This window comes from Cricetulus griseus, chromosome 8, assembly GCF_003668045.3.
Source record: "Cricetulus griseus strain 17A/GY chromosome 8, alternate assembly CriGri-PICRH-1.0, whole genome shotgun sequence".
In the NCBI taxonomy this organism is placed as follows: Eukaryota; Metazoa; Chordata; class Mammalia; order Rodentia; family Cricetidae; genus Cricetulus; species Cricetulus griseus.
In genome coordinates, this window is record NC_048601.1 from 46471913 (window position 1) to 46497036 (window position 25124).

The following is a 25124-nucleotide window of genomic DNA, read 5'->3' on the forward strand; positions in this document are numbered from 1 at the left end:
GCATGCAGCCACCCTGCCGGCAGGTATTATTATCACCGTTTGAAATTTTTAAAAAATCCTTCAAAAGTTTAATTTTAGGAAGCTGTGGCTTGGACTTAGCTGTGCACATCTGAGGTGTCTGCTATTTAATCTCTACCACATGGTCTCACAGTGGCCTGAGCATCCTGAAGGTCCAGGCGAGCATTGCTGTGTGCCCGGGTATACCCCGTGCTGTTACTCAGTGCTGTGCTGGCTGAAGTTTCACCACTTGCCCTCTGGGGCAGGGGCACAGACTTGAGGCATTTGCCAATCTTTGTAATAGAGATCTCCTCACTGAGCTGAGAAGAGCTGAACCACAGTCTGTCACTAAAGTGCATCACTCCCCTCCAAGCTCAGAGAACATAAATTCCCTCTGTAGCAGAGGTGGCCGTAAAATGTAGGAGACCGGGTACTGGGGTGTTCCAGATGCCTTTGCCTTGAGCTGTGCATTTCCCTATTTGATGTCTGTACTTAAATACAGTACATTGGATGTGTACTTTCATTTTAAAATATTATTTGTGCCTCACAACCAACTTGGAAAGAACACTGTGTCCTCAGAACCTGCTGTAACTGATCCCATCACACGGTCTCTTGAAAAGGATGTTCTCCTTGTTATTTGCTTACTGCTTACAAAAAAAGGGGGGAGGTGTATGTTTTATTTGGTTTTAGGGAAAGGCCATTCTCCTTTCCATAGTGTTGTCTTCTCTTAACCTGTGGCCTTCCAGTTTTTGTTTTGCTCCATTTCACTAGAATTTAATTCCATGATAACTTCAAAAGGACTCCAAAATCACACTTAAAAAACAGCCTGCGAAAACTTTTCATGCCTGAGTGTTGGAAGCTTCTAGATGGAGAGGGATATTTCTTTTGTGATGATACAATGAGTCTTAGATCTTGAGATTCAAGTTTCTCTGGACTGGGGCAGTAGCTCACTGGTAGGGTACTTGCCCAGTAAGTGAAAGACTCTGGGTTCCATCCCCAGTGCAAGAAAGCAAGTAAAACAAATGGGGGATCAAGACAGTGTTTCTCTGGTAGCTTTGGAGCCTGTCCTGGCACTCGATCTGTAGACCAGGCTGACCTGGAACTCACAGAAATCTGCCTGCCTCTACCTCCCAAGTGCTGGAATCAAAGGCCTGCGTACCACCTCCTGGCTCAAAATATTTTTTTCTATAAGCCCCAAATGAACTTAACTTTTCTACTTCCCCAATTTGGTAAACTTTTCTAAATCCTTTGCCCAAATATGACATTTCTACCAAGTAATTCAAGACAGACCAGGACTCTGCCTCTAATACAGTCCATTTTTATTGGTTGTGAGTTTTTAAAAGGATTTCTTCAGCCTCTGCTTACACACAGATCACAAAGAACAGAGGGAGATTGATGAACACCAGTCAGAAGTTTGAATGGAGTTGATAAGGAATTGAAATACAGTAACTGTGAGATGTGTACTCCAAAAAATAGGTCAAGGGGGTTGGGTTCACTAAGGTTCATTTATGTTTAGGTCTGACATATGTGGACTGTTTGCCCCTCAGTGGCTGAGTCAGGCTTGCAGTACATGTTATACAGTGAACAAGCACTACCCAGAGCATCTTTACATCGAAAGTACAGCCATTTATTGGGAAAGCCCTTCCCCTAGCTGCACATGTCAATATTTTTTTTAAATTTTTGAAAAGCGCTCTACCTCTGTTCCTTCCTATTGGCTGCTCTTCTCAGGAAAAGAGAAAACAGTTGGCAGAACTAAAAGTTTCCAGACCACAGGGTGTCTGCTACTTGCATAACCCCAAAGCCAAAATTTCCACTTTCTCCAATTCCACTGGGGACTTCACTCACAGCTAGCCTGTGCAGCAGACCCCCCAGAGCTGTCCTTGGTTACACTTTTGTGACTTCCTGTTTGCAGTATTTGTGCCCTCATTGTTTCTTCTTACTTTCTCTGATCTGCCCCCCCCCCCATCGATACTGCACCACAATGTCTAAAAATACAGCCTAACCACTAGTTTTCCAAAAAGAGGAACTGCAGAAATAACCTGAGTGGCTCTGTCAGTGGCTGTGAACTCTCGACAGCCTCCTCTGGGCCCTGTCTCTGTCTGAGAAACACCTAACTCAGAACGTTTCTAGGAATTATGTGGTGTCCACAACGCTGACATCTACGAAGTTACAGCCCCAGTCATTTTCCTTTCTTGTTACCTGGTGAGCCCCTTGCCAAGTTGGCTCGGTCCATCATTACCTGCTGGGACCTCAGGGAGTTATTCTCAAGTACTTGGGGGCTCAGCAGCACTCTAAGTATGAAAGAGAAACTGTTGATTTCACAAGGGGCCTGGGAAAATGCAGTAAACAATATGTATATAAAATGAGCATGATGAGGAAGGGCTGGGGAGGTGGCTTGAACCTGAATTTGATCCCCACAACACTTTTAAAAAGCCGTGTAAGAGGCTGAGCATGGTGGCACACAGCCTTAATCCCAATACTCCGGAGGCAGAGGCGACTGGGTCTCTGTGAGTTTGAAGCCAGCTTGCTCTACAGAGTGAGCTCCAGGGCAGCTGGGACTATACAGAGAAACCTTGTCAAAAAAAAAAAAAAAAAAAAAAAAAAAGCCATGCATGATGCATGCAACCCTATTTATAGCCCCAATGCTAGGGAGACAAAGCTGGGTGGGACTTTAGGACTTGCCAGCCAGGCACTTCTAGTCTGGAAGCTCCAGGACAGTGAGACTCTCCCAAAAAACCAAGGTGTACAGCACCTCAGGAACACTGCCCAAGCTTATCCTTTGACCTCTCTATGTACACACACACATATGGGCACATGCACTCACACGAATGTGTGAGTGTGCATACACACATACAATGAAGCATGGTGTAAAATCATGTATGTTTATATGACCAGGAGGTAGAAGTGGAAAGGGATGTGGGGGGTGGGGGGGATTACTCAAAGCACGTCATACACCTGTATGAAAATCCCCTTGTGAAACCCAATACCACACTTGAGTTTAAAAATATTTTATGAGGGAGACCTGGGAGGAGTAGGGAGAGGGGAGGGAATATGGACAAAATATATTGGATAACATTGTCAAAGAATAGATAGAAACATTCAATACGTATACAAATAAGTAGGCAAATAAAGTCACCTGATGCGAATACTCTATATGCATGTATTAATTTCTTTTTTTGTTGGTGGTAATGGTGGTGATAGTGGTGAGAATTAAGGAACTTCGTTCCAGGAACAGTCTAGTCACGATCATACAAAAACCAAGAGATTGACAGCAGCTTTCCCTGACTTCAGGCACAGAGGATGCTGTAAATTGTGTGTTTGTAGGACTGGTGAATACGTTCAGCGCCTCACGCATCCTCAGCAAACTTTCCGCCACTCAGCTGTGTCCTCATCCCTAAATGGTGGTTTTCAGTTGTTTTTTGATTATGACAGGGAGATAAGAATGGAATTAATCCCGGGTATTGGATTGCTGCCCTGTCTAGGGTTTGGCTAATGGGTTGATTTTCAACTTGACTATGACATCCTAATGGTCCAAAAGAAACGTTTGTCGGGGGTAGGGATGGTGCGAAGCAACATGAGCAATCTAGGCATTTGTGGTTAGCAAAATCTACAGTTAGCAGAATAGTTGACAAAGCATGTCAACTGGCCATGGGATTCACTGCCCTAGGATAAAGGCCTGTGTCTTTCACTCTGCATGGTTACCCTCAGTTCCTCTAAGAGCGACTTCAGGTTCAACTGGCTTGAATACAAGAAGGAAAAGGCTAAACAGGAAAGGCTAGAAGTCTATGGGTGGAGCATGCGCTTAACATGAGCAGCGCCCTGGCTTTAGTGGCCAACATCAAAGAGAACAACAGAGAATTACAGGAAACCAGGCATGGTGGCACACACCTGGAACCCCAGCACTCAGAACAGCGCTGACGTCTGAGCTGCAAAATGAACTCCGGGCCTACCTAAGCTAGAACAGGGCCTGCCTCAAACAACAATTAAAAACCAACAAACAGACCACAAAAGCAAAGGTTTCTAAAGGTAGGTGGAGACTATCCTTTTTTTTTTTTTTTTTAACCTGTGTGTGTGTGTGTGTAGTGGTGTGTGTGGAGGTCGAAAGACAACTTTTGAGAGTTGCAAGCTGGCTGAGTCTTTCTTGCTATTTCTGCCCATTATCTGGTTAGCCAGGTACTCGGGCTAGGTAGGCCAAGAGCTTCTAGACAGTTCTGTGGGCTCCACCACTTATTTCACTGTTGGGATGTGGGAATTGCAGATGCATCCGTCTCTTTTATGCACTGAGCCACGTCATGAGCCCATGAAGTTTTTTTTGTTTTGTTTTTTTTGTTTTCCCCTCTCATTCCCATTATACAGGGACAGAAACTGAGACTCAGAAAAGGTCACAGTCTCAGTGTCTCACATACTGCTAAGCCTGAAACAAAAATAAAAACTAAAACTCCAAGCTTCCTGACTCCAAATCCTGTCTTCAGCTCTTCAAATATCAGGCTGGCATCTCCTGGTGACCCTCAGCTCCCAAGATTGATGTTTTTTTTTCTTTTTAGCCAACCTTATGATACTAGGCTACCATCTTGAGGGATTACCTCTTGTAAAAATGCCCTCCCCCAGGGACTATCTTACCCCAAGGTACTGGTGCTGGGGAAACAAACAAACAAGCAAACAAACAGCTGTTCATAGAATCCAGAGTCTAAACTCCAGGCCTACCTTGTGGGCTTTCCTCCCCTCCCCCCACCTTCCCTCCACTCCAAGCCCATAGGAGCTTGCAATTGGAGGCTAATGCCCAGAAAACAGGTTAGCCTTTCAGTCCTTGCTGGTGGCCATTTGTCAACAACAAGGAACAGGGAAACATTCTCTCCCTGGATAGCCTCATTTCTTTTGCCTCCTGGGTAAAGCGAAAGTGAGCCCTAGCTGAGCTCAGTTCAATGGCCAGATTTATTTCAAGTCCCCTCCCTCTCCTTTGTCCTTACTTTTTATTTATTTATTTATTTATTTATTTATTTATTTATTTATTTATTTAGGTAGGTAGGTAGGTAGGTAGGTAGTCTTGTGTGTGTACCAGGGCACATCTGTGGAGGGCAGGGAACAACTTAGGTCTGTTCTCAACATCTACCATGTGAGTTCCAGGGATCAAACTCAGGCATAAACTTGGTGAGAAGCTCTTTGACCTGCTGAACCTTAAGCCCTTTCCATGATCTGAAATGTTTTTACTGGTTTAATTGCTCATAGTTTCTCCCCTTGTCCCTAAAGCAGTTTTGTCCAAAGGAGCCATTCTGTCCAAGAGCAGACCAGACCTTCGTCAATGTTTGGAGATGTATTTAGTGTCATTGAAGTGGGTGGTATTTATCCTGGCATATAGTGGGTAATGCTCAGGAGCTCCACACCGGAGGAACACCAAAACCTTCAGCAGCTGCAAATGGCCACAGTGTTGAGGCTGAGAACTCTAGGATGAGCTCCATGGGCAGTGTGCCCTTGGGGTCTCATCTAATGATCCCTGTTTTTGCTAACAGTGGTACTTTTTCTCAAGCTGTTGCTTGAGCAGGTGTGTGAGCACATGATGGAGAGCCTGAATACTTGGTGTTGTCTATGGGACTCAATCACAAGCCAGGTTAATGTGGACTCAAGCCCAGGATGTCACCGAACTGATAAATAACATCACAGGAAGCGTGGTAGAGCCGCTCCTTCCGTGTGGGTGAATTCCATCTCCACTACGCAGCAAACACGGGCAGTGATTTCAGGAGGTGCTCAGCCTGGCCATTACCTACTGTTACGTTTTCTTAAGACAGAGATTCAGTGGTTCAGTTTCCTCCCTTCCATATTGTTTGTTCTGACAAGGTGTCTGATTTAGCCAAGGCTGTCCTTGAACTCCCAATCCTTTTGCCTCAGACTCCTGAGTCGTTGGGATTACAGACATGTACCATGTACCACCATGCCCAGCATTCATTTTCATCTTTAGCAAACTGAATTCTCAATTTTCCTCATTCCTCCCTCACCTATTTATCTTCTTTTAATTTTTTGCTACCTGCCTGTCTTCCTGGCCCTCTTACCTTACCTCTACCAAGGGGCCTTCCAAGGGCCTGGGACTCCAACTGCCATTGCAGCCATGTGACCAGCCCCTCTGGGACTCCTTTGGCCTCTGTAAAATCAGAGTAGTAATGCTTCCTATGTCCTGGGCTTGTTAGCAGCAAGAGAATACACATATTATATGCCCCTAGGTCCCTGCTTAATAGAAAGTGCAGTTGCATGCTGGGAAGGCAGGCACTGTCTTGAGAGAATTAAAGGGGAGATCACAGCTGACTTTTCTGGAGACATCTGTGTCAGTGCAGGCCATTCTCGGGACAAGGGTGTCAATAGCTCACGCTCAGTCACCACCCAGAGACGATAAAAAGGGCCCTGTTCTGCTGGGATTGACATCATCTGGGTGAAATATAAAACTTCATCCACTCAATAGGTCTCAGGGTAAGACTGGCCTAGATCGCCCTCTCTCTTACCCCAGAGACTGATGAAGAGTTTCATAGCTTGCCTTGCTCTCTGGATGGAAAGTTTGTTTCTTGGTGTGTCAGATTTTCTGGGCCATGTTTTGGGAGTTGTTTGGAACCGCCTCTCTTTAGATCGTGCTCTATCAATGTAAATGAACAGTTCTCAAACTGTGGGTCGAGACCCCTTGGGAGGGTTGAACTTGGTCACATAAGACCATCGGAAAACACAGATATTTACATTGCAATTCTTAACATTAGCGAAATTATAGTTATAAAGCAGCAACAAAAGTAATTGTATGTTTGGGAGTCACTACAACATGAGGACACTAGATTAAAGGGCCATTACATTAGCACTGAAGTAGATGTTTATGAATGTATTTTAGCATCTGGATTCAGTTCATTCACTAGGGAGATTTGTGCAGGTGTCATGACAGTCACATGAAGGTCAAAGGACAACCTTACCCCGCCTTCCACTTTGTATTGAAGTGGGGATCTCCTTTTGTTCACTAATTATTATTGTTTATTATTATTATTATTATTATTATTATTATTATTATCCTTCTTTTAACATAATTATTGGTTCTTTGGAAATTTCATATCAAGTACCCCAATCCCATTCACCTCCCAGTACCTCCATATCCACCCTTCACTCATGCAATCTGCCCCCTAAAATTAATTAAAAACAAAATAAAACAAACAAAAGAACCACATCTCTCCATCTTTCCAACACCTCTTCATTCATCCCAATGGCATCAGGAGCTGTGGTGTTAGCCCTTTCATCCAGTGAGTCCCTCCTGCAAAATGTTCATGGAGCTGGATAGATGGTTCAGAGGTTAGGAGTGCTGACTGCTCTCCCAGAGGTCCTGAGTTCAATTCCAAGCAACCACATGGTGACTCACAACCATCTGTAATGAGACCTGGTGTCCTCTTTGGCATACAGGCATATATGCAGACAGAATACTGTATATTTAATGTTCACTACTTTTTATGCCAGGCTAGCTGGCCAGTGAACTGCCAGGGATTCTTCTGTGTCCACCTTCCACCTGTCCATAGGAACACTAGGATTACAGATGTGTGTTCTACTGCATCCAGACTTACACATAGTCTGGGGATCCTAAGCAGGTCTTCTGACTTGCACAAGTTACTCAGAAGCCTGTAACTCCCAGAAGATTTTGGAGACCCTGCTTTGCAGTTGAAGCCCCAGGGGAGTAGTAGGATATCACATAGTCAAGGTCTCCCATCCTGTGGGAGACACTTAAGACACTTAAGATCTAGCGGGAGAAAACAGGCAGACATACAACTAGCTAAGTGAGAAACTGTAGGTCTTAGGGACACAGAAAAGCACAAAGGAGTAGAGGAGGCTCCACCTTAGATGAGATCAGGAAGGCACCTCTGAGAAGGTGTCGGACATCTGATCTTAGATCTGAAGCAGGTGAAGGAACCTGAGGATAGATTGAATTGGGGGCAGGGCATAGCATCAAGACCGGGCAGCAAAAGCTCATCACCGCTGGTCATATTGCACCAATAGTCAGAAATGAGAGAGGAGGGGGAGGAGGGGTGGGGAAAGAGAGAGAAAAGAGGGTGAGAAAGAGAGGACGGGGAGGAGGGGGAGGGATGAGAGAAAGAGAGGGGGGTGAGAGAGGGGAAAGAGGGAGGAGAGAGAAGAGGGAGGAGAGAGAAGAGGGAGGAGAGAGAAGAGGGAGGAGAGAGATGCAAGAGAGAGAAGTAGATGGGAGAGGTTGGTGCTCAGCTCACTCTTCTTTTAAAAACTTCTATTGATTCTTTGTGGATTTCATTCACATCCTGCATCCCGATCCCACTCATCTCCCCGCCCCCTTGCATCCACCTTTTGCCCTGGCAACTCCCCCAATCAAAACCAAATTTAAAAGAAAAACTGAAAACCAAACAAAACAAAGAAAGAAAGCAAAAGCAAAAAATGGGGGTGGGGCATACATCTTGTGGTGGAAGCTGTGTAGCCCATCGAGTCACACAGTGTATCCTTTAGTCCATCTTTACTTGCAATTCTTCGTTGCCATGAGTCATTGGTCTGGCTACACTCTGGCTTCTGCTACACCACTGATAATGGACTCTCACTAGGACTCTCTCTTAGATATCCTGGTGACATGTGTGTGGAGATCCTGCTGATTTAGATCTGTAGGATTGTCCCTTTATCTGCTCCAGTAGTTCATAGATGAGGTGGATGTTGGGGTGGGCCAGCTCATAGCCCTGGTTGTGGGCCTGGGTGGTAGCTGGATTGGCCAGCCTGCCAGCCTTCCCTCTTCATCACTGCCCACATGAGTTTTCCAGCACTGCCTCAGCTAGCTCACCCCCATGCAGCCTGCAGCAAGGAATGAAGCCATTTCTCCTCCTCTCTGGTCCGGCTTACCCATATTCAAACCATCAGGTCCAGTTCTACTGTTTTGACCAAGAAAGGTACAGGGCCCATTCTCCTGTGTGCTGCAGCTGGTGAGGGGCAGGACTAGTTCTCTCTTGTGACCCCAGGGCCTTCGGTCTCATCTGCTGCAGGTAGTAATGGGTAAGGGGGTCATCTTTCTCTCACCCATGCCACCACATGGCAGAAGTGGGGGGCAGAGTCAGCTCTCCGGCTCCCATGCCCTCACTGCATCCCTGACCACAGGGTCAGCTCTAGTGTGCTGCCCAAGTGGAGTATGTACCTGTAGTAAAGCATGGGTCCATCTTTCCTGAGTGCAGGGGGGGGCAGCTCTCCCCTGAGGGGCGGGGCCAGCCCCCTACTGCAGTATCCATCAAGGGACGGGTCTAGATATCCCAGGACCAGTGAAGAGTGGGCTGGCTCATCACAGCATGGTTCCAATGACCTCCTGTGCTAACACAGGTCATGGACATCATCACAGACCCCAAGCTTACTTTCTTTTAATTTGGTTCAGGACCTCAGCCCCTGGGATGTAGCCACCAACATTTAAGATGTGTCTTCCAACCCTAGGTAACCCATGTAGGCTCCCTCACAGGTGTGCCCAGAGGTCTGTGTCCTAGGTGCTCCCAGAGCCTATTGGCAGTATTAGCCATCATAGGCCTGTTCTTGTCAGCTCAAGTGAGGAGTGAGTTTCCCAGTGCGTTGTGTGGGAAGAGAGTGGACATCTCTAAGTAGAAAAACAGAGAGGTCCAATCTTCATTTAGAAGGTATTGATCTAGGGCCATTTCCTCACGGTGAAAAGACCATTGCCCAGCTGCATGGGAACTATGAACCTTGTCAGAGAGCCAACCTGACACTCATCCAGATAGTCAGACCTCAGCTGGATCACACCACCCAGAACCCTGGAAAGCCATTTTTATGAAGCCAGGTCTCTTCTGCTGAGTCTCGGGAAGTCAGTAGGGAACCAGAAGAAAGAGGGGAAACAAGCCGCTTGCTACTTCCTTATCAAGTGTTTGAGTTTCTAAGTTCCAAACGTCAGCTAAAGCAAAACCAAAGGCAGCTAGGAGTTGGCTCTTTTTTTTTTCAGAGTTGTAATTTCCTGTTACTTTTTAGTCTGATCCCAGATATTCTAAGTGGGTCCCTTCTGCCCTGTGTGGGATTGTTACCACCCGTCTCTCCTCTTATGTCTCCTGAGTTGGGAAGAGAGACTGGGGCTTCGGCCAGGTGATGAGTGTTCCCTTATTCACCAGAACTTCACCATTTGCTGCCACATCTGGTGGCTGGAAGCAGAGGTCAAGCCTGTAGCAGATTCTCACTTCCCTGTAGATCATCCCCACATGACAACTGACCCACTGGACAAAGCATTTCCACCAGCTACAGGCACTTGCAGGCTGAGGACCCGCTCTTATCAGCTGGGAAGCAAACGCAGTCCAAAGTCCGAGGTGGGAGTTCTAACCCAGCATGCACCAGTCTACCCTCCAGACTCCCGGAGCTGGGTGGGGAAAAGGTGGGAGGTGAATTGAATCATCTGGGTGGGGGCTGCACAAAGGCCTCCAAAGAGATCCCATTTGAATTTATATATTGTGTGATTTTACTTGAGAAGTTGCTATTCTGAGCTGTCATTGACAGCTAGAGGCAAATTATGAAACTATTCCCATGCTCTCTGTGGGGCTCAAAAGTGATTCTGGATTTAGATATATAACTAAGGAATTCCACATACTTGTCTCTTAAACAGAGCCCTGGTTGAAACTAGAAAGTTAAACATTTTTGAGAGTTGTGCTTTAAAATAAGTGAGATGTGCCTGGCTTGGGATTTCCTTTTTGCTGTTACAGTATGTGTGTGTGTGTGTATATATATATAATATTGTGTATATGTACATATGTAACTGACCTGGTGACATAATGTTCATTTGAATTTGGTAGCTTTTTTTTTAAAGCTGAGTAACTTTACATGCTTCAATTATGCTCTGACTCAGAAAACAGAGTTCAGAATCTCCTTCCCAGGTCTAGCAATAATGGCTTATGTGGCTTTGGGTGAATCTGACCTTATTTTTCCCCTATCTCAAACAAGTGGCCATTAATAAATGCTCTCCCTACTCTATTTATAAATTCCCTAGTAGTAAGTGCTTTCCATGAAAGTATTTTTATCAGAAGTGAATAAATGTGTTTCCGTGACTGTTTCATGGTACAGTCTTTCCATTGCTACCTGCTCACGTGGTCCTTTGATCATGGTTTTCACAGGAAGGCTTTTCCATGTTTGTCAGTGTGGGCTGGATGCAGGACAGTGTGCAGCGCTGTGTGACTAAGAGTTGGGATCTTCAGATGAACTCTTGTTCCATTGTTTATAAACCTCAAGGGTCATAGGACTTTACCTTCCATTTCCCTCATGGTGCTGGAATGAGGAGAGTACCTGCCTCTGGGACATCACAGCATTGACTATGTGGCAGCACCCGGATTGCAGAGGGTGCCTGTGGGCAGTGCTCTTAGAATTGCTAAGAAAGTGCCCAGGCTGTGCAGATACACTGGAGGCACGCAGGAACCCATGCTCCTTTCTCTTCCTTTATTCCTTTCTATCAGCTCTGCACAATTTTTTGTCACGTGCTTTTTAACTGGCTTGCTAATTTACCCTACCATTGGTCTTCTCTAAACTGAATATGTATAAGATTACAGAAAAGTTTACCTGTTTACCAGTTTTCAAAGAAACTAGCTTTTACTGCCACCTTGACACAGCCTGGAAGCATCTATAAGAAAAGTCTCAGTTGAGTAACTGCCTTTACTAGCTTGGTCTATGGAGACCTCTATAAGGACTTGTTGGTCTGTAGAGATGTCTAGAGGACTTGTCAGTCTGTGTGGACACGTTGCTCTGCGGAGACACGTACAAGTAACTGTTGATCTGTGGAGACATCTATGGAGATGTGTTAATCTGTGGAGACATCTGTGAGGACCTGTTGGTCTGTGGAGACATGTAAGAGGATCTGTTGGTCTGTGGAGACATGTATGAGAACCTGTTGGTCTCTGGACATGTCTATGAGGACACACATTAGTTGGAGTGCTAATTATTCCAGGAGAATTCAGCCCACTGTGACTCCCCTGGCCCATGCCTTTGGACAGAGAGTCATAGTAGGAGGCTGTGCTGGAGAAATTTCTTCACCTTGTTGCAGCTGGGGGTGGGACAGTGTAAAGGGCACGTGCAGGAAGGGGACAGGATAAGACGCAGCCTCCAAGAGCACTCCACTAGCAATCTCCTTCCTCCACGTAGGCTGCCTCTTGCATCGTAACACCTCCCAACACTACTACTACACGGATTCATCAAAGGATTATTCCATTCGCTGGGTCAGAGCCCTTGTTCTCTAATGGTCTCTGGAAACACCCTCACAGATTTATCCAGAAGTGGGCAACACTAATAGACTTTTACTAATCTATCTGAATTGATGATCCAGGTTAATCCTGCTGAGCAATTTCCCTGTGCTCAGCAGGACTTTATTAACTTGACTCCCTGCAGGTCATATACTTGGATGAACCAGAAACCACAATACTGTGTGTGCCCTGTGCTGCCACATACTGCCATGGAGGAAATCAAACCCTGTGTTCCCAAATCTTTCCCTTGTCAAAGAAGGTCTTCCTTGAAATTCTAATGTTATGGTTTCTCTTAGTTTCTGTTGTCAACTCAAATCTATTCATAAGCCTTGTTTTGATGAATAAAATACATCCGTCACTTTTCAACCTCCAATGTAAATAAATGACAAGGGCAGGCCCTTCTGTTCCTAGTGACAATCAAATCAGCCCTATGACATCCCCTCGGAAGCACCATCCTGCAAAGGAAGGGATTCAGGGAATATTGAACAGGATGCTCTGAGTATAGACAAATATTACTGTGTTCTGTCAGCCAACCCTCCTTCACTGGCCCTTATCAGATCTTACATACCATGCAGGGCAGTGTCTGCTACTCTCCTTCCCATGTGTCAGTCTCTCTGAGGGCTATTTCTCATCATCTCACCATGACACATCCCAGATGATGACAAGACTGTGTGGGCCATCATTTTGGAGTCTGGCCTTCAGGAACAATTGGGTGTTGTTGTTGTTGTTGTTGTTGTTGTTGTTTAGTTACAAAAACCCATGGTGTGTGGCCTGGAGAGAAGACACACTTGGTAAAGCACCTCTGGAAAGAGCTGGGCACAGAGACTGCTCCTGTAATTTCAGGGACAGTAAGATGGGAGACAGAAATGGGCAGATCCTCCGAAGAGGCACCCACCCTGCCCCACCCCACACACAACCTGTGTGTGTTACTGGAAGAAGTATGATTCAATGCAAGTCAGTGTCACAGAGAAAGGAAGCGGGTCACTCTGATACTCTCAGGAGTTTGTAGAATGTGAAGACATGAGTTCACGTAGACCAGAAGCATGAAAACTGTCTGGAAAGACATTAGAGACCAACAGCAATTCCCAAGCTTTCCCCCAGCCCACCTCCTTTCTCATGCCTCCTTCAGCTACCTGTCCTTCAGATTTTCCTGCATTATTTTCTCCCCATGGCAACTAAGGTTCCAGATCCAATTCCAGAGTCCTTGTCCCAGCTGAGGGCAGGTGGCCATGTCTACTTTTGTCAACTTAGATCAAGTTGTATGTCACTGCAAAGAGTATCACATCAAAAAGATATTCATTGTTTAATAGTCTAGAGTAATCCAGGTCTTGGGAGTTGGAAACAGAAAGATTAACCTGAAGTCATCCTTGGCTACATAGGAACCAGAAGCCAGCCTGGGATACAGGAGACTCTGTCTTGTAATACTACATAATAATAATAATAATAATAATAATAATAATAATAATAATAATAAGAAGAAGAAGAAGAAGAAGAAGAAGAAGAAGAAGAAGAAGAAGAAATTATGTGTTACGAATAAGACTGTGGATTGGCTGAAGGAAGGCCCAAAACAAATTGGCATGGCAAATAGATCCTTTTTTCTTTCTTTCTTTTGGTTTTTTGTTTTTGAGACAGGGTTTCTCTGTATAGGCCTAGCTAGCCTAGAATTCACTATGTAAAACATACTGGCCTTGAACTCACAGAGATCTGCCTGGCTCTGCTTCTTGTGTGCTTGGATTAATGGTATGTGCCGATGGGTACATTTTTGAAACAGAAATAAATGTGTTTGGATCATGGGCAACCTAGTAACTTGAAATATTATGTGAGTTGTGGTATTTTCCTTAATGGACTTGCGTGTGTGTGTGTGTGTGTGTGTGTGTGTGTGTGTGTGTGTGTGTGTATGTGTTCAAGGATTATTTTACTTTCTGGAGGACACATATAGAGTTAGTTCTAGGGTAGTTTTGCAAAAGTAAATAATTTAATCCAACATATTTCTTTATCCACCCACCCTGCCCCTCTGCCCCAATATGTATAACTAGAAAAATGGATGATGGTAGTTTTCATTTGTTTTGACTTTCCCCTCTGTTTCTATTTGTTGCTGGGGTTTTAGTTTGTTGTGTTAGGAGGCTATGAGTTTAGTGTTTTGTTTTTGATACAAGGTCTCAAATTTGATATGTAGCCCAGGCTATATCCTTGAACTCCTGGGGATTCTCCTGCTTCAGCCTCCTGAGTACTCCATTCACCACTATGCCTGTAAATTGGAGACAGGGCCTTGAACATGTTAGCCAAATCACTCAGCCACTGGGCCATGCCCAATCACCTTCTTCACATTTTGACTTGGTTCTTTACTTTCTTGGGTAATTTTGAATAAATGATCCTAACATTTGTGTGTCAGCTTCTTAGCCTAGAAAATGAGGATGTGGCCCTGATGTTGCTATTTGTAGACCTTTAGGGGACAGGGGGTTGAAGTGGGTTCTCTTTTTATCCCAGCCTGGTCTCAAACTCTTATTGAGTCAAGGGTGATCTTGAAGTTCTGATTCTCCTGCCGCTGTCTTCCCAGTGCTGAGATCACAGGCATGTGCCACCATTGGTAAGCAATCCCAGCACTTTGTGCATGTTAGGCAAGCTCTCTCACCTATTAGCCAAGTCTCCAACACCTTTGGAGGATCTCCTATGAGACCATACATATAATGTGCATTTCCCAGCACATGACTAGAACTAACACCCCCATCCATTTAGCCACCCTAGGTATGTATTTGACCTTGGCATTGACTAGTTAAGAGAGTAGTCTGTGGCCACAAACTAAGCAAAGCTTGTCCATTCATCTCTTATCACCATTTCTGTGGTTCCTCTAGGCCATGTGTCTATAACCCCATGGTCTGACCCACTAAGGTTAAAACAGAGTTCAATCAAAACTGTGAGTACATAAATGATGTTTTACATTGCAAACTAGTTATTTATACCCGCCCCGAGCCTCTGTTGCTTCATCTATTGGATATAGATAATAAGAGGAATCTCAGAGTGTGCCATTATAGCTCGAAGGTAATGTATATAAGACACCGAGGGTAATGCGTGTATACAGCTGGTAATCAGTAACAGAGTCTGTCTTGTTTTTGAGATAGGGCCTCAACTATGTTGCTCAGGCTGATCTCAAACTCCTACATTCTAGTGATCCTCTCATCTGTACCTAGGTGTAGCATGTACCACTAAACTCATTTTTATTAATTTATTTATTCATTTTGAGTTTTTGAAGGAAGCTTTCATGTAGCTCAGGATGGTATTGAATTCATTATGTAGCCAAGACTGATCTTGAACTCCTGATCCTCCTGCCTAGAACTTTCTCTGTAGACCAGGCTGGCCTTGGAACTCAGAGATACCACCTGCCTCTGCCTCATGAGTGCTTGGATTAAAGGCATGTGCCACCACCACCTTGCAGTAGCATAACAATCTTAAATGTATTTAAAAGAAATATATTTATATTATGTATAATATATTTAATAAAATGTAAATATAGAAATATAATCCAGGGGCTAGGAATGCTTCTCAGTGGTAGAACATTTGCCTAACATGTGAGGGTCTGAGTTCAGTGTCAGCACTGCACAAGAGGGGAGAGAGCATGGATGAAGAGGGAGTAGTGGCTTCCATCTGTAATCCCACTGCCCTGCATGCTTAGGCCATGAAGTTTCAGGTTCGGAGCCATCCTAGACTCTACAGCAAGGCCCTATCTCAGAAAGAAAATATCTGTAATTGTTCATATCAGAAGTATACATAAAGGTGGCCTTCAGGATGCCCCTCAAAGGGACAAAGTGGTGACATCTACAGATGAGATGGTTTGGAGTGTGAGTTTATCAAGGGAAGGGTCATCATTTTACAACCAGTATTTCCCAGCACTGCAGTTTTAAATTCTAAAAAAATTACATATTGAAAACCAATATGTCAAACTGTCAGCCGCACACCTTAACTGCTAACTCTAGGTGTCAATCTATTAAAGGGGGGGCAAAGAGTTCAAAAGTTGAGACCTTTGCATTTGAACTTCAGTCTCATGGTTTTCTTCCCTTGTATTATGTAAGTACCACATTTACCAGAGCACAGCCATGGTGAAAGGTGTTTCCATTTGTGAAATGTCACCATGGCTCAGGGAAACATATGCTTTCTTCTGGGAGACCTGCTTCTCTCCACAAGATCTTGTGCCCTGTGTGAACTTGGCCTACTCTACGGGCATTAGTTCTGTTGTTTCCCCCATACATTAAGTAGTCTTTGCTTTTTGTCTTTTTCTTATTTTAATTCCATATGAATGCTCCCAGGCATATGCAACCTTTTGACATTGTGACACAGCATTGTCATCTCCTAAGTCCATATTCAAGAACTGTGCGATCTAGTTATTTAAAAAGAAATCTCATAATGTCTTAAGTGTGATTTTGTGTTGGGCCACTTTCGCAGCTGTCCTGGGCCTCATGCAGCACACACACACACACACACACACACACACACACACACACACACACACACACACACACACTGCAGTTCGGTCACACCTGCACGTCTGTTGTATGTCTGCTTCTGGGAGGCCCACCTATGAGCTCACTGGAACATGACACATACAGACGATTAAGTGAGTCTGCAGTTTGCTGACAGACCGGGCTGTGACATATCTCTCCATGTTTTTTGTCCCCACAGATGACAGAAGGCAGACACTGCCAGGTTCACCTGCTGGATGACAGGAGACTGGAACTACTGGTTCAGGTAGGTGTTGGATACTCAGGGGTAGCCCCTCTCTACCCTCTTTGGAGAGTGGTGGCCTATGTCCAGGCTGCTCACCTAACTGTGCCTAGAACTCAATGCTTGAGAGTGACTGAGGGGGAAGACGTGGTTCTGAGGTCAGGAAACTTGGTCTGCACATGAGTTATTGTAGCTTAGTCTTCCTGAAAGAATCCTAGCTAAGTCAAGCTGCTTTATATGGGTGAGTGGAAGCTCTTAGTCAATGCTGAATGAGTCTTATCTGGTTTACTTGTTGGTGATTTTCTTTCTATTTGCCCAATATCCTGAACCAAAAGTTTAAAAAAAAAAAGTTTGAATTCCTGAGACTAGACTACACCTATGGCTAGCCTAGATGCCTCCTCAAGACCAATCCTACTTTACTTTCTTGTAGAGCCTTGTCTCTTACCCACTTCTCCCACAATGCAATTAAGATACATAGGACAGGAGCTGGAGAGATGGCTCAGTGGGTTAGAGTGCTTTTTGCTCTTGTAGAAGATCCAGATTTGATTCCTAGCACCCACATGGTGACTCAGTACCACCCGAAACTCCATTCTGACCCCTACAGGCACCAAGCATATGTGTGTTGTACAAACATACATGCAGAAAAATACATGTAAAACAAAAAAAATGAATAATCTCTCAAAATAATTAGAGGAATAGGACACAGCACAATATTTTTTACCAACTTTTAATGAAGATTTCTGCCTGCTCCTCTCCTTCCTCACCACTCTTCCTTTCCTTCCTTGTCCCTTCTCTCCTCTTGCTATCTTTCTCCTCCCTTTCTTCCTTCCCTTGCCCTCCCTTTTCACCTCCTCCAACAGCAACATCCAGACTTCAGACCATCATCATGTACCCCTGACTTTTAGGCTCAGGATTCAGAAGGGAGTCGTTCAGGCTGATGCCCAGTGGTGGCCCTGCTTCCCTGGTTCCTGCAAGGCCAACATCAGTCATCAGCTGGGTGATCTGGCAGATTCCAATTCATACTTCTTCCCGCCAGGCCCATAGTATCTCCAAAGCTCATAGTAGTTCTTTCTCATCCTGGGTTCCCAGAACTTAGTGGTGATGATGGCATAAAGGATGGTATTTGAAAAAAAAATCACACAAGCAAGCAAAGGTTGTTTTTGATGGTCAGGGCAGGAAAGCAACTCACTGATAATCAGATCTGTGTTTTGACAGCCCAAGCTTTTATCAAGAGAGCTGCTGGACCTTGTGGCATCGCATTTCAATCTGAAAGAGAAGGAGTACTTTGGGATAACGTATATAGATGACACGTGAGTGTTCTGGTTTTTCATGTCTTTTGCCTTTTGCCTGCACAACGCGCTTGCTGATTCTCATGGTTGGCAACAAGGGGGAAAGTATTTGTATCTTGTTTTGCTGTAAGTGTCCCAGTATGGAAGTGCTTTTCCTGCAAATGTCATAAAGGAAGAAGAAAAGGAACTCGGAGCATTTAAAAGTCTTGCGAATATCGCCAGGTGCAGTGGCAAATGCTGTCATCTCAGCACTCAGGAAAGAGAGGCAGGATGAAAGATGCAAGTTCTAGGCCAGCTCATCTATCTAATGAGCTCCAAGCATTCCAGGCCTGAGAAGCATGATAATGAAAAACAAAAACAAAAAAAAAGCCATGTGTTTAGAAATGTGTGTTAATGAGTTTGAGTCTATGTTACTGGTCTTTGAATGTGTGGCAATGCTCCTAAATTCACTCATATGTCAGTGATGGAAACACTAGGTTGTTCTTCACATGTATCATGAAGCTAATTTAATGTTTTTGGTGTTAATGGTTAGAAACTTTAAAGCCCAATTTGTGACTCACCTTAAAAATATATTCAGTTGAATATGGAATTAACTTTTACCACAGTCTAAGTCTCCTCCATGTTGTCCTAGAAGTTGTTTGTTTTCCATCTATTTCTATTCTTTCTGTTAACATGGAGTGTCTGTGTCCCTATCTGTCTGTTTTATATCAACCTAATTTGTGTGTATTATACGTGGTCTGCTGTGTCATGTGAGGAATCTTTCCCTTTTCTGAAGATATTTTCCAAAGAGTTCCTTAAATACTAAAGTTCAAGAAAATGTGTTCCAGACACAAAATATGCTGGCCAACCACCACGTTCTTTCCATAACTCTTTCTGTGTAAGTGGTTTTTCAATTGTTCAGTGTAACCAGGAAGAAGTAACCTCAAGAATTACTTAGTTTGTTTTTAACACCTTGTACCGGCCAATGATTTCTCACCCAGGGCCTCCACATAACCTAAACAAAACCCTCAACTCAAGCTGCTAAAACCCAGATACTTGTTTAGACATGTACAACCCACACCACCCCACCTCACCAAAAAAAAAAAAAAAAAAAAAAAAAAAAAAAAAAAAAAAAACCTTATAGTAAACTCAGAATGTTTCTGAAGATGATTCACCCAAAGCAGGAGAGAAATGCAGTGGCCATCATCCTCATCCTCTGACTACCCAATAGCTAGTGGAGAGGCGCTTGATCATCTGCCCTCTGCTGGATAAAATAGTAAATCTGTTTTCTACAAAAACAGAAAGCCACAGCAGTTCACATGAATCAGTGATTAATCAGCCACGCACGTGTAGGCAGAATTCTGTGTATGCATGGAAGTATATAAGACCCATGGACATAAATACATCATAACTGGATAACATACTATGAACCGTAATTGCTGTGGACACAGTCATTTAGAAAGAGATCGTTTCAAGTTGAAGCTAAAAGCCTGAAGACTAGAATAATGCGTTTATTTGTTTAACAAATGTTTCCTGGGTGTCCACATGCTACCAGATGGCATTATAGGTCCCGGGGAATCAACTCTGAGCAGCGCATTTAAGATGCCCTGCCTGCAAGCATTCATATTGCAGTGTTGTGGTCTAGTTTAACAAGCAAAAAGATGATGAGAAAATACAAGAAACTGTAAGGTCACTGAGATCACATGACCATATGAAGAAAAGCTGATGGGTCAATTTTAGACATAGTGGGCCAAGATAATGTCTGGAAGACAGCATGCATCAAACACCAAGAACCAGCTCTGCAAACAAAATGTCCAAAGATGGAACCCAGTTTGACTTACAAGCCAGTGTTTTGCTTTAATATGATGTTTGTTTGTTTGTTTGTTTGAAACAGAGCCTCAGGTAGTCCAGGCTGGTATTGAACTCCCAACCCTCCTGCCCCTGCTTCAGTGTTGGAGTTATAAGATGTGCCACTCTGTTCGACTTAGTTTAGTTTCTAAGAAAGGCAGGGAAAGCCATTGTGGCCAGAGTACTGAAAGCAGGAAGGAAAGAAGTCCAAAATTAGGGCTAAGAGTAAAGTGGGGGAAATATTCAGAATCCTGTAGCTGAGTGATAGGACAGCAGTATTTGACATTGCTGACACTCACGAGTCACATCTATAACCTGCGCATAGTAATAGTCCTTATATGGCGAATACCCTATGAGGGGCCCAGAATAGAGTGCTGGCATTCTGGTCTTCAGACATATTAAGACATATGGAGTCCAGAGTACAGGCACACATGCAAGAGGGCCCTGGAGTACTCTCACACAATTCTCTCTAGAGCGGGGCCCACGGGATCCACAGAGGGGAAACAAATGTACCCAATGCTCTTGCTCAGTGTGAAGACAACAGTCTGAGGGTGGACTAAGAGGTGAGCAAAGGACAAGATTCCAGGTGAGCTGCATGAGTCACGGAGATAGCAGTGCACCTGCAGCCACTGAAGGACAGACAGTCTCTGGAGGAGGAACAGGGTGTAGAACTACAGTGTCAGCACTAGAAAGCAGGGTCAGGAGCTTGTGGTGTGCTTCCGGGGAAACCCCAAGCGCAGTGCTTGGTCCAGACATTCTAACTTGCTTCAGAGAGAAAAGAAAGAGATCCGAGCATGGTGCTGCCTACCTGTAATCCCAGCACCTAGAAAGGGCACCACAAACTCTAGGCCAGCCTAGGCCGTGTATAAACTCTACTAAGAAAGAAAGGGGCTGGGAAGAGGGCTCACTGGGTAAGACGGCTTGCTGCACAGTCATAGGACCTGAATTCTAATCCCTAGGATCCATGTAAAAAACTGGGTGTGGCCACATGCGTCTGTGGAAGGAAGAGGAAGCAGATTTGAGGGGGGCGGTTACTGGCTGCCAGCCTAACTCCTGATGCGATAACAAACCCTACCACTCGGAGTAAGACAAAGAGTTATAGAGCAAGATGTCCACTGCTCTCTTCTGGCCTCTGCATATACATAAACGAACCTACCACAAGCATGTATAGCACACACACAAAAAGAGAGGTGGGACACTATGAATGACTTCCTTGGATGACTTGGGCCACCATCTTCCTTGTCTAGCCTGGGATTCATGGGCTCCCTTCCAATATACTCCTGGGTCACAGAAGTCAAAACTTACAGCCTTCCCAGGAACCTTGTGTACTATGACTCCCCTACAGGTAACAGACAACACCTCATGTCTGAATTACAGCCAGCTGGGGAAGGTGTTTCCTGGATCTGTCTGTGTTTATTTGGGGAGTATGCATTTGTCTTTTCTGGGAGAAGGAAGGTCTTGGCCATTTCCACCTTTCCCAGGAACAGGCCTGGAAACATGTTTACGTCCCAGGGTGTCTCTTCGGAAAATCTTGGTCAGAAACCTAGTTCTTTGTCTGGTAAATATTTTTGGAAGGTTTTTTTTTTCCCTCCCAGCACTCCCTTTCTGTCCACCCCCATGAAACCACCAAGTCGATCCCTCCCAGGGCACTGGCTGAGTTGCATTTTCCAGCCCTAGTGCCACATCAGCCTTGAGAAGACTGTGGCAAACTCAACAGAGGAAGGCAAAGCTGAAAGGGACAGTGTCAATGAAACTAGCAACCATTCTTACATCAGCTCATGGAACCAGAAGAGAAATGGGAAAACAGACCACAGTTACGTAACCACCGACCAAGTAAAAGGAATTCCTGAGTGAGAAGGATGGAAATTCTTGAGATTGCTCTTGCTGAGGCTTCCCAGCTCTGTGTGCAGAGTGGTCTCCCACCCCTAGAGGGCAGTCTCAGCCCTCCTTTCCCACAGGGGCCCTTCTTTCACCTTCCGTTCACTCACTTTGAAAAACTTGGCTGAGAGACCTTTGTTGACGAAGAAATAACAAATAGACTTTACAATACAACAATACCTTTGGATCCCTGTCCTTTCTGGTGGACCTGACACAACAGGGCCTCCACTGTGCAGAGTCTGGACCAAAATAAAAGAAAACGTGGCTTGTGGTTATCAGTGCTTGTCTTTGATTTTTTTATTTTGTTTCGTTGTTGTTGTTTGGTTTTTTTTTAATTAATTAGATCTTACCATTATTGATGAAAAATACTTAAAAACTGCAAGATAAAAACATTAAATGAGTCATATTCTATCTTAGTGTTAGACACAGGTAATTTTCTTTCTTAGTTTTGAGAACTTTCATTCTGTTGACAGACTTAAAAACAGACTTTAAAAGCTTAATTTAAAAATGCAATTTGTGTATTAGTGGTACATGCCCATCAGAATCTGATGCAGGAGGATCCTGAAATGGAGGCTGGCATGGAATACTTACTATTACATATACACGAATTAGAGTATTTATCATCATTAAGGTTAGTCTTTTTTGTTACCTCCCCACTCTGGCTGTAGTTTCTTCCAAAGAGGTAACCAATATCCACAGCTTGTTCTGTATCTTTCCAGAATTCTATATTAAAGTGTTCCTCCAGGTTTAATAGTGTCTTGACCCTGTTTGGGCAGCGTTTAATCTAACTGGAATGTGCTGTGTGTGTGATGTTCCACTTGCTTCATTCATTCTTACCCAATATTTAATGCAAGTTCATATAAAACACGTTACACATTTTAAATTATGCCACGTCTTCTCTTTAACGAAAGAATGAAGGACATACCCACTTGTGATGGTGTGTCACCCACTCAGGCGGATGAGGGGGAGGATTGAAGGGCAAGGTCAGCCTGACTGCAAAGGGAGACCCTCTCCCAAAGAAAAGAATGAGAGAGAAGGGAAGGAAGAGGAAATGGAAAGGAAAGGGGGAGGAAGAGGAACGGAGAAGGGGAAAGGATTCAAAGTTGGTCTAGTCTGCCCCGTGAAACCTTGACAGACTTCAAACTGATGTGCCACATATTTTAACACTTATTTAACAGCTTTGAAGTCCAAGTGTCTGTAAATAAGTATCACATAAATCATAACAAAATATAATGCAAGAATCCTTTAACTTCAGCCTTTTTTTTTTTCAAAATTACAAATTCTACGAAGTTTCCCAGTGTTCTACCAAGGAACTCTTAGGGCAGTTCCCAGCATCCTTAGCTTGTAATTAGAAAAATATATACACAGAAACTGAGCCCAATGTTATTATACAGGGGAGGAAATTTCCTGCTATCTTGTACCCCCATATTGAGAGCCCTGGATTCAAAATCCCAGACTGGCCATCTTTCTTGCATATTTACTATAAAATATAATGTTAATAGATAAAGGGTTTCAACTTGTCTGATGTATGTGAGGGGGGGCACAATAAAGAAACCACTGAAATGGCTGCTCCATAGTATGGTTAGGGTGTTATTGTGAGAAAGAGGAAGAAACTATCCAGAGGCATCCGGAAGAGTCCAGAGCAGAGAGTAAAAGAAGTAGGCTGGACGTGCCCAGGATTATCTACTAGAGAAGGGTCACAGTGGGGGAGATTAAGGGGAGTGGCTTATAAGGACAGTCAGTAGCTGTCGGGGAGAGAAGGGCCAGGAGGCTAGCTAGCACAGACTTTGAAATGTATAACAAGGACCTGTGAGTAGGGGCTGACTGAGGGACTTGGAGGCCAGCAGGGGCTTTGATGTGTGACCACAGATGCATCAATGGAGAGCCTTGTCCCTTCTGCCAGAAGCCAGGGGGATGACCACCTTGGGAATGGGAGGGACTTGTTTCACAAATCCCAAATCATGCTGGCTTTTACATGACCTGACTGCCAGAATCCTTCCGCAGTCCAGCTTGAGCTCATTTCTAGACACATGGACTACCTGGGACCTAAGAGCTGACAAAAAGCATTTGCTCAATAAAGAGTAGCTGTCACCATCTATACTGTTACCATTTGTACCCACTTTTCCTATGTGCTTTGTTTCTAATTTTTAAAGAATATTATGCATATATGTGTACTGTGTGCATAGAGTGTCCATGGGGAACAGAAAAGGCACTGAAATCTCCAGGACTAGAGGTACAGTTGGGTGGTTAAGAGCCACCATGAAGGTGCTGGGAATTGAACCGCAGGTCCTCTGCAAGAGCAGTCAGTGTATTCTTCTGCTGAGCCATCTCTCCAGCCCCCTTTTCTAGCTACTTACTGAATGGCAGTTTGGAATTTCCTGAGTTTGTCTTTTAAATATTTATTCAAGGACCAAAATAGGCTGGAAAATGCTTTCTAGCTTGTAACAGATTTTGCTGGAATTCAGCATCCCCTTCCCACTGCCAGAAGCAGGCTCTGAAACTGGATTAAGCGCAAGCACATTTAGGCAGGCCCTATGATCGATGGGCTGGTCGAAGAGCCTTGGAAATCATGTAAACAATCCACAGAGCATCAAGCCATAGAGGTCAAGGTCTTGAGAGGACTGTTTATTCCTGTGAACTGGTGAGGCTCTGAAGTACATCAATACTTAAACATCTGTAAGTCACATGTCCACAGAAATAGCTCCAGAGAGTGCCAACCTGTGTCTGCATTGGAAACTGCAGTGTGGTACTTGACTGGAACCTTCCTCTTTCTTAGCTAAAATGTGTCACATTTAACCTGTCATATAAATTTAAAGATTAATTTAGTGTTGTTGAGTGTCTTAATCTCCCAAAGCATTATCCATTTCTTATTTATTCTCTCAGTTTTTCTTTAATTATGTGCATGCAGTTTATATGGATTTCCATTGATTTTCTATTTCCATTAACAAAAGACAATATAGACAATATATTGAACTTACTGTTATTCTCTTTATTAAAATTTTAAATTTATTTATTTAATTTGAGACAAGATCTCTGTGAATAGTCCTAGCTGGCTCAGACTTGTTGTATAGACCAAGCTAGCCTCAAATTCACAGAGACCCACTGGCCTCTGCCCCCAGTGCTTAGATTAAAGGCATGCACCACCATGCCCAGGGAATCTTGCTTTTTTTATATATAAATTTAAGGGGGTTGG

At 44.1% G+C, this 25124-nt stretch overlaps 1 protein-coding gene across 1 annotated transcript in view; it reads left to right on the top strand.

The window, feature by feature from the left end:
• The window catches only part of Frmd4b (FERM domain containing 4B), a 197930-nt gene that overhangs the window by 43253 nt on the left and 129553 nt on the right, over positions 1 to 25124 (top strand). The window contains exons 2-3 of the mRNA XM_027428944.2: positions 16896 to 16961; positions 18153 to 18247. Of these exons, the coding sequence (XP_027284745.1) occupies positions 16896 to 16961; positions 18153 to 18247 (161 nt within the window). The remainder of the gene's footprint in view (positions 1 to 16895; positions 16962 to 18152; positions 18248 to 25124) is intronic.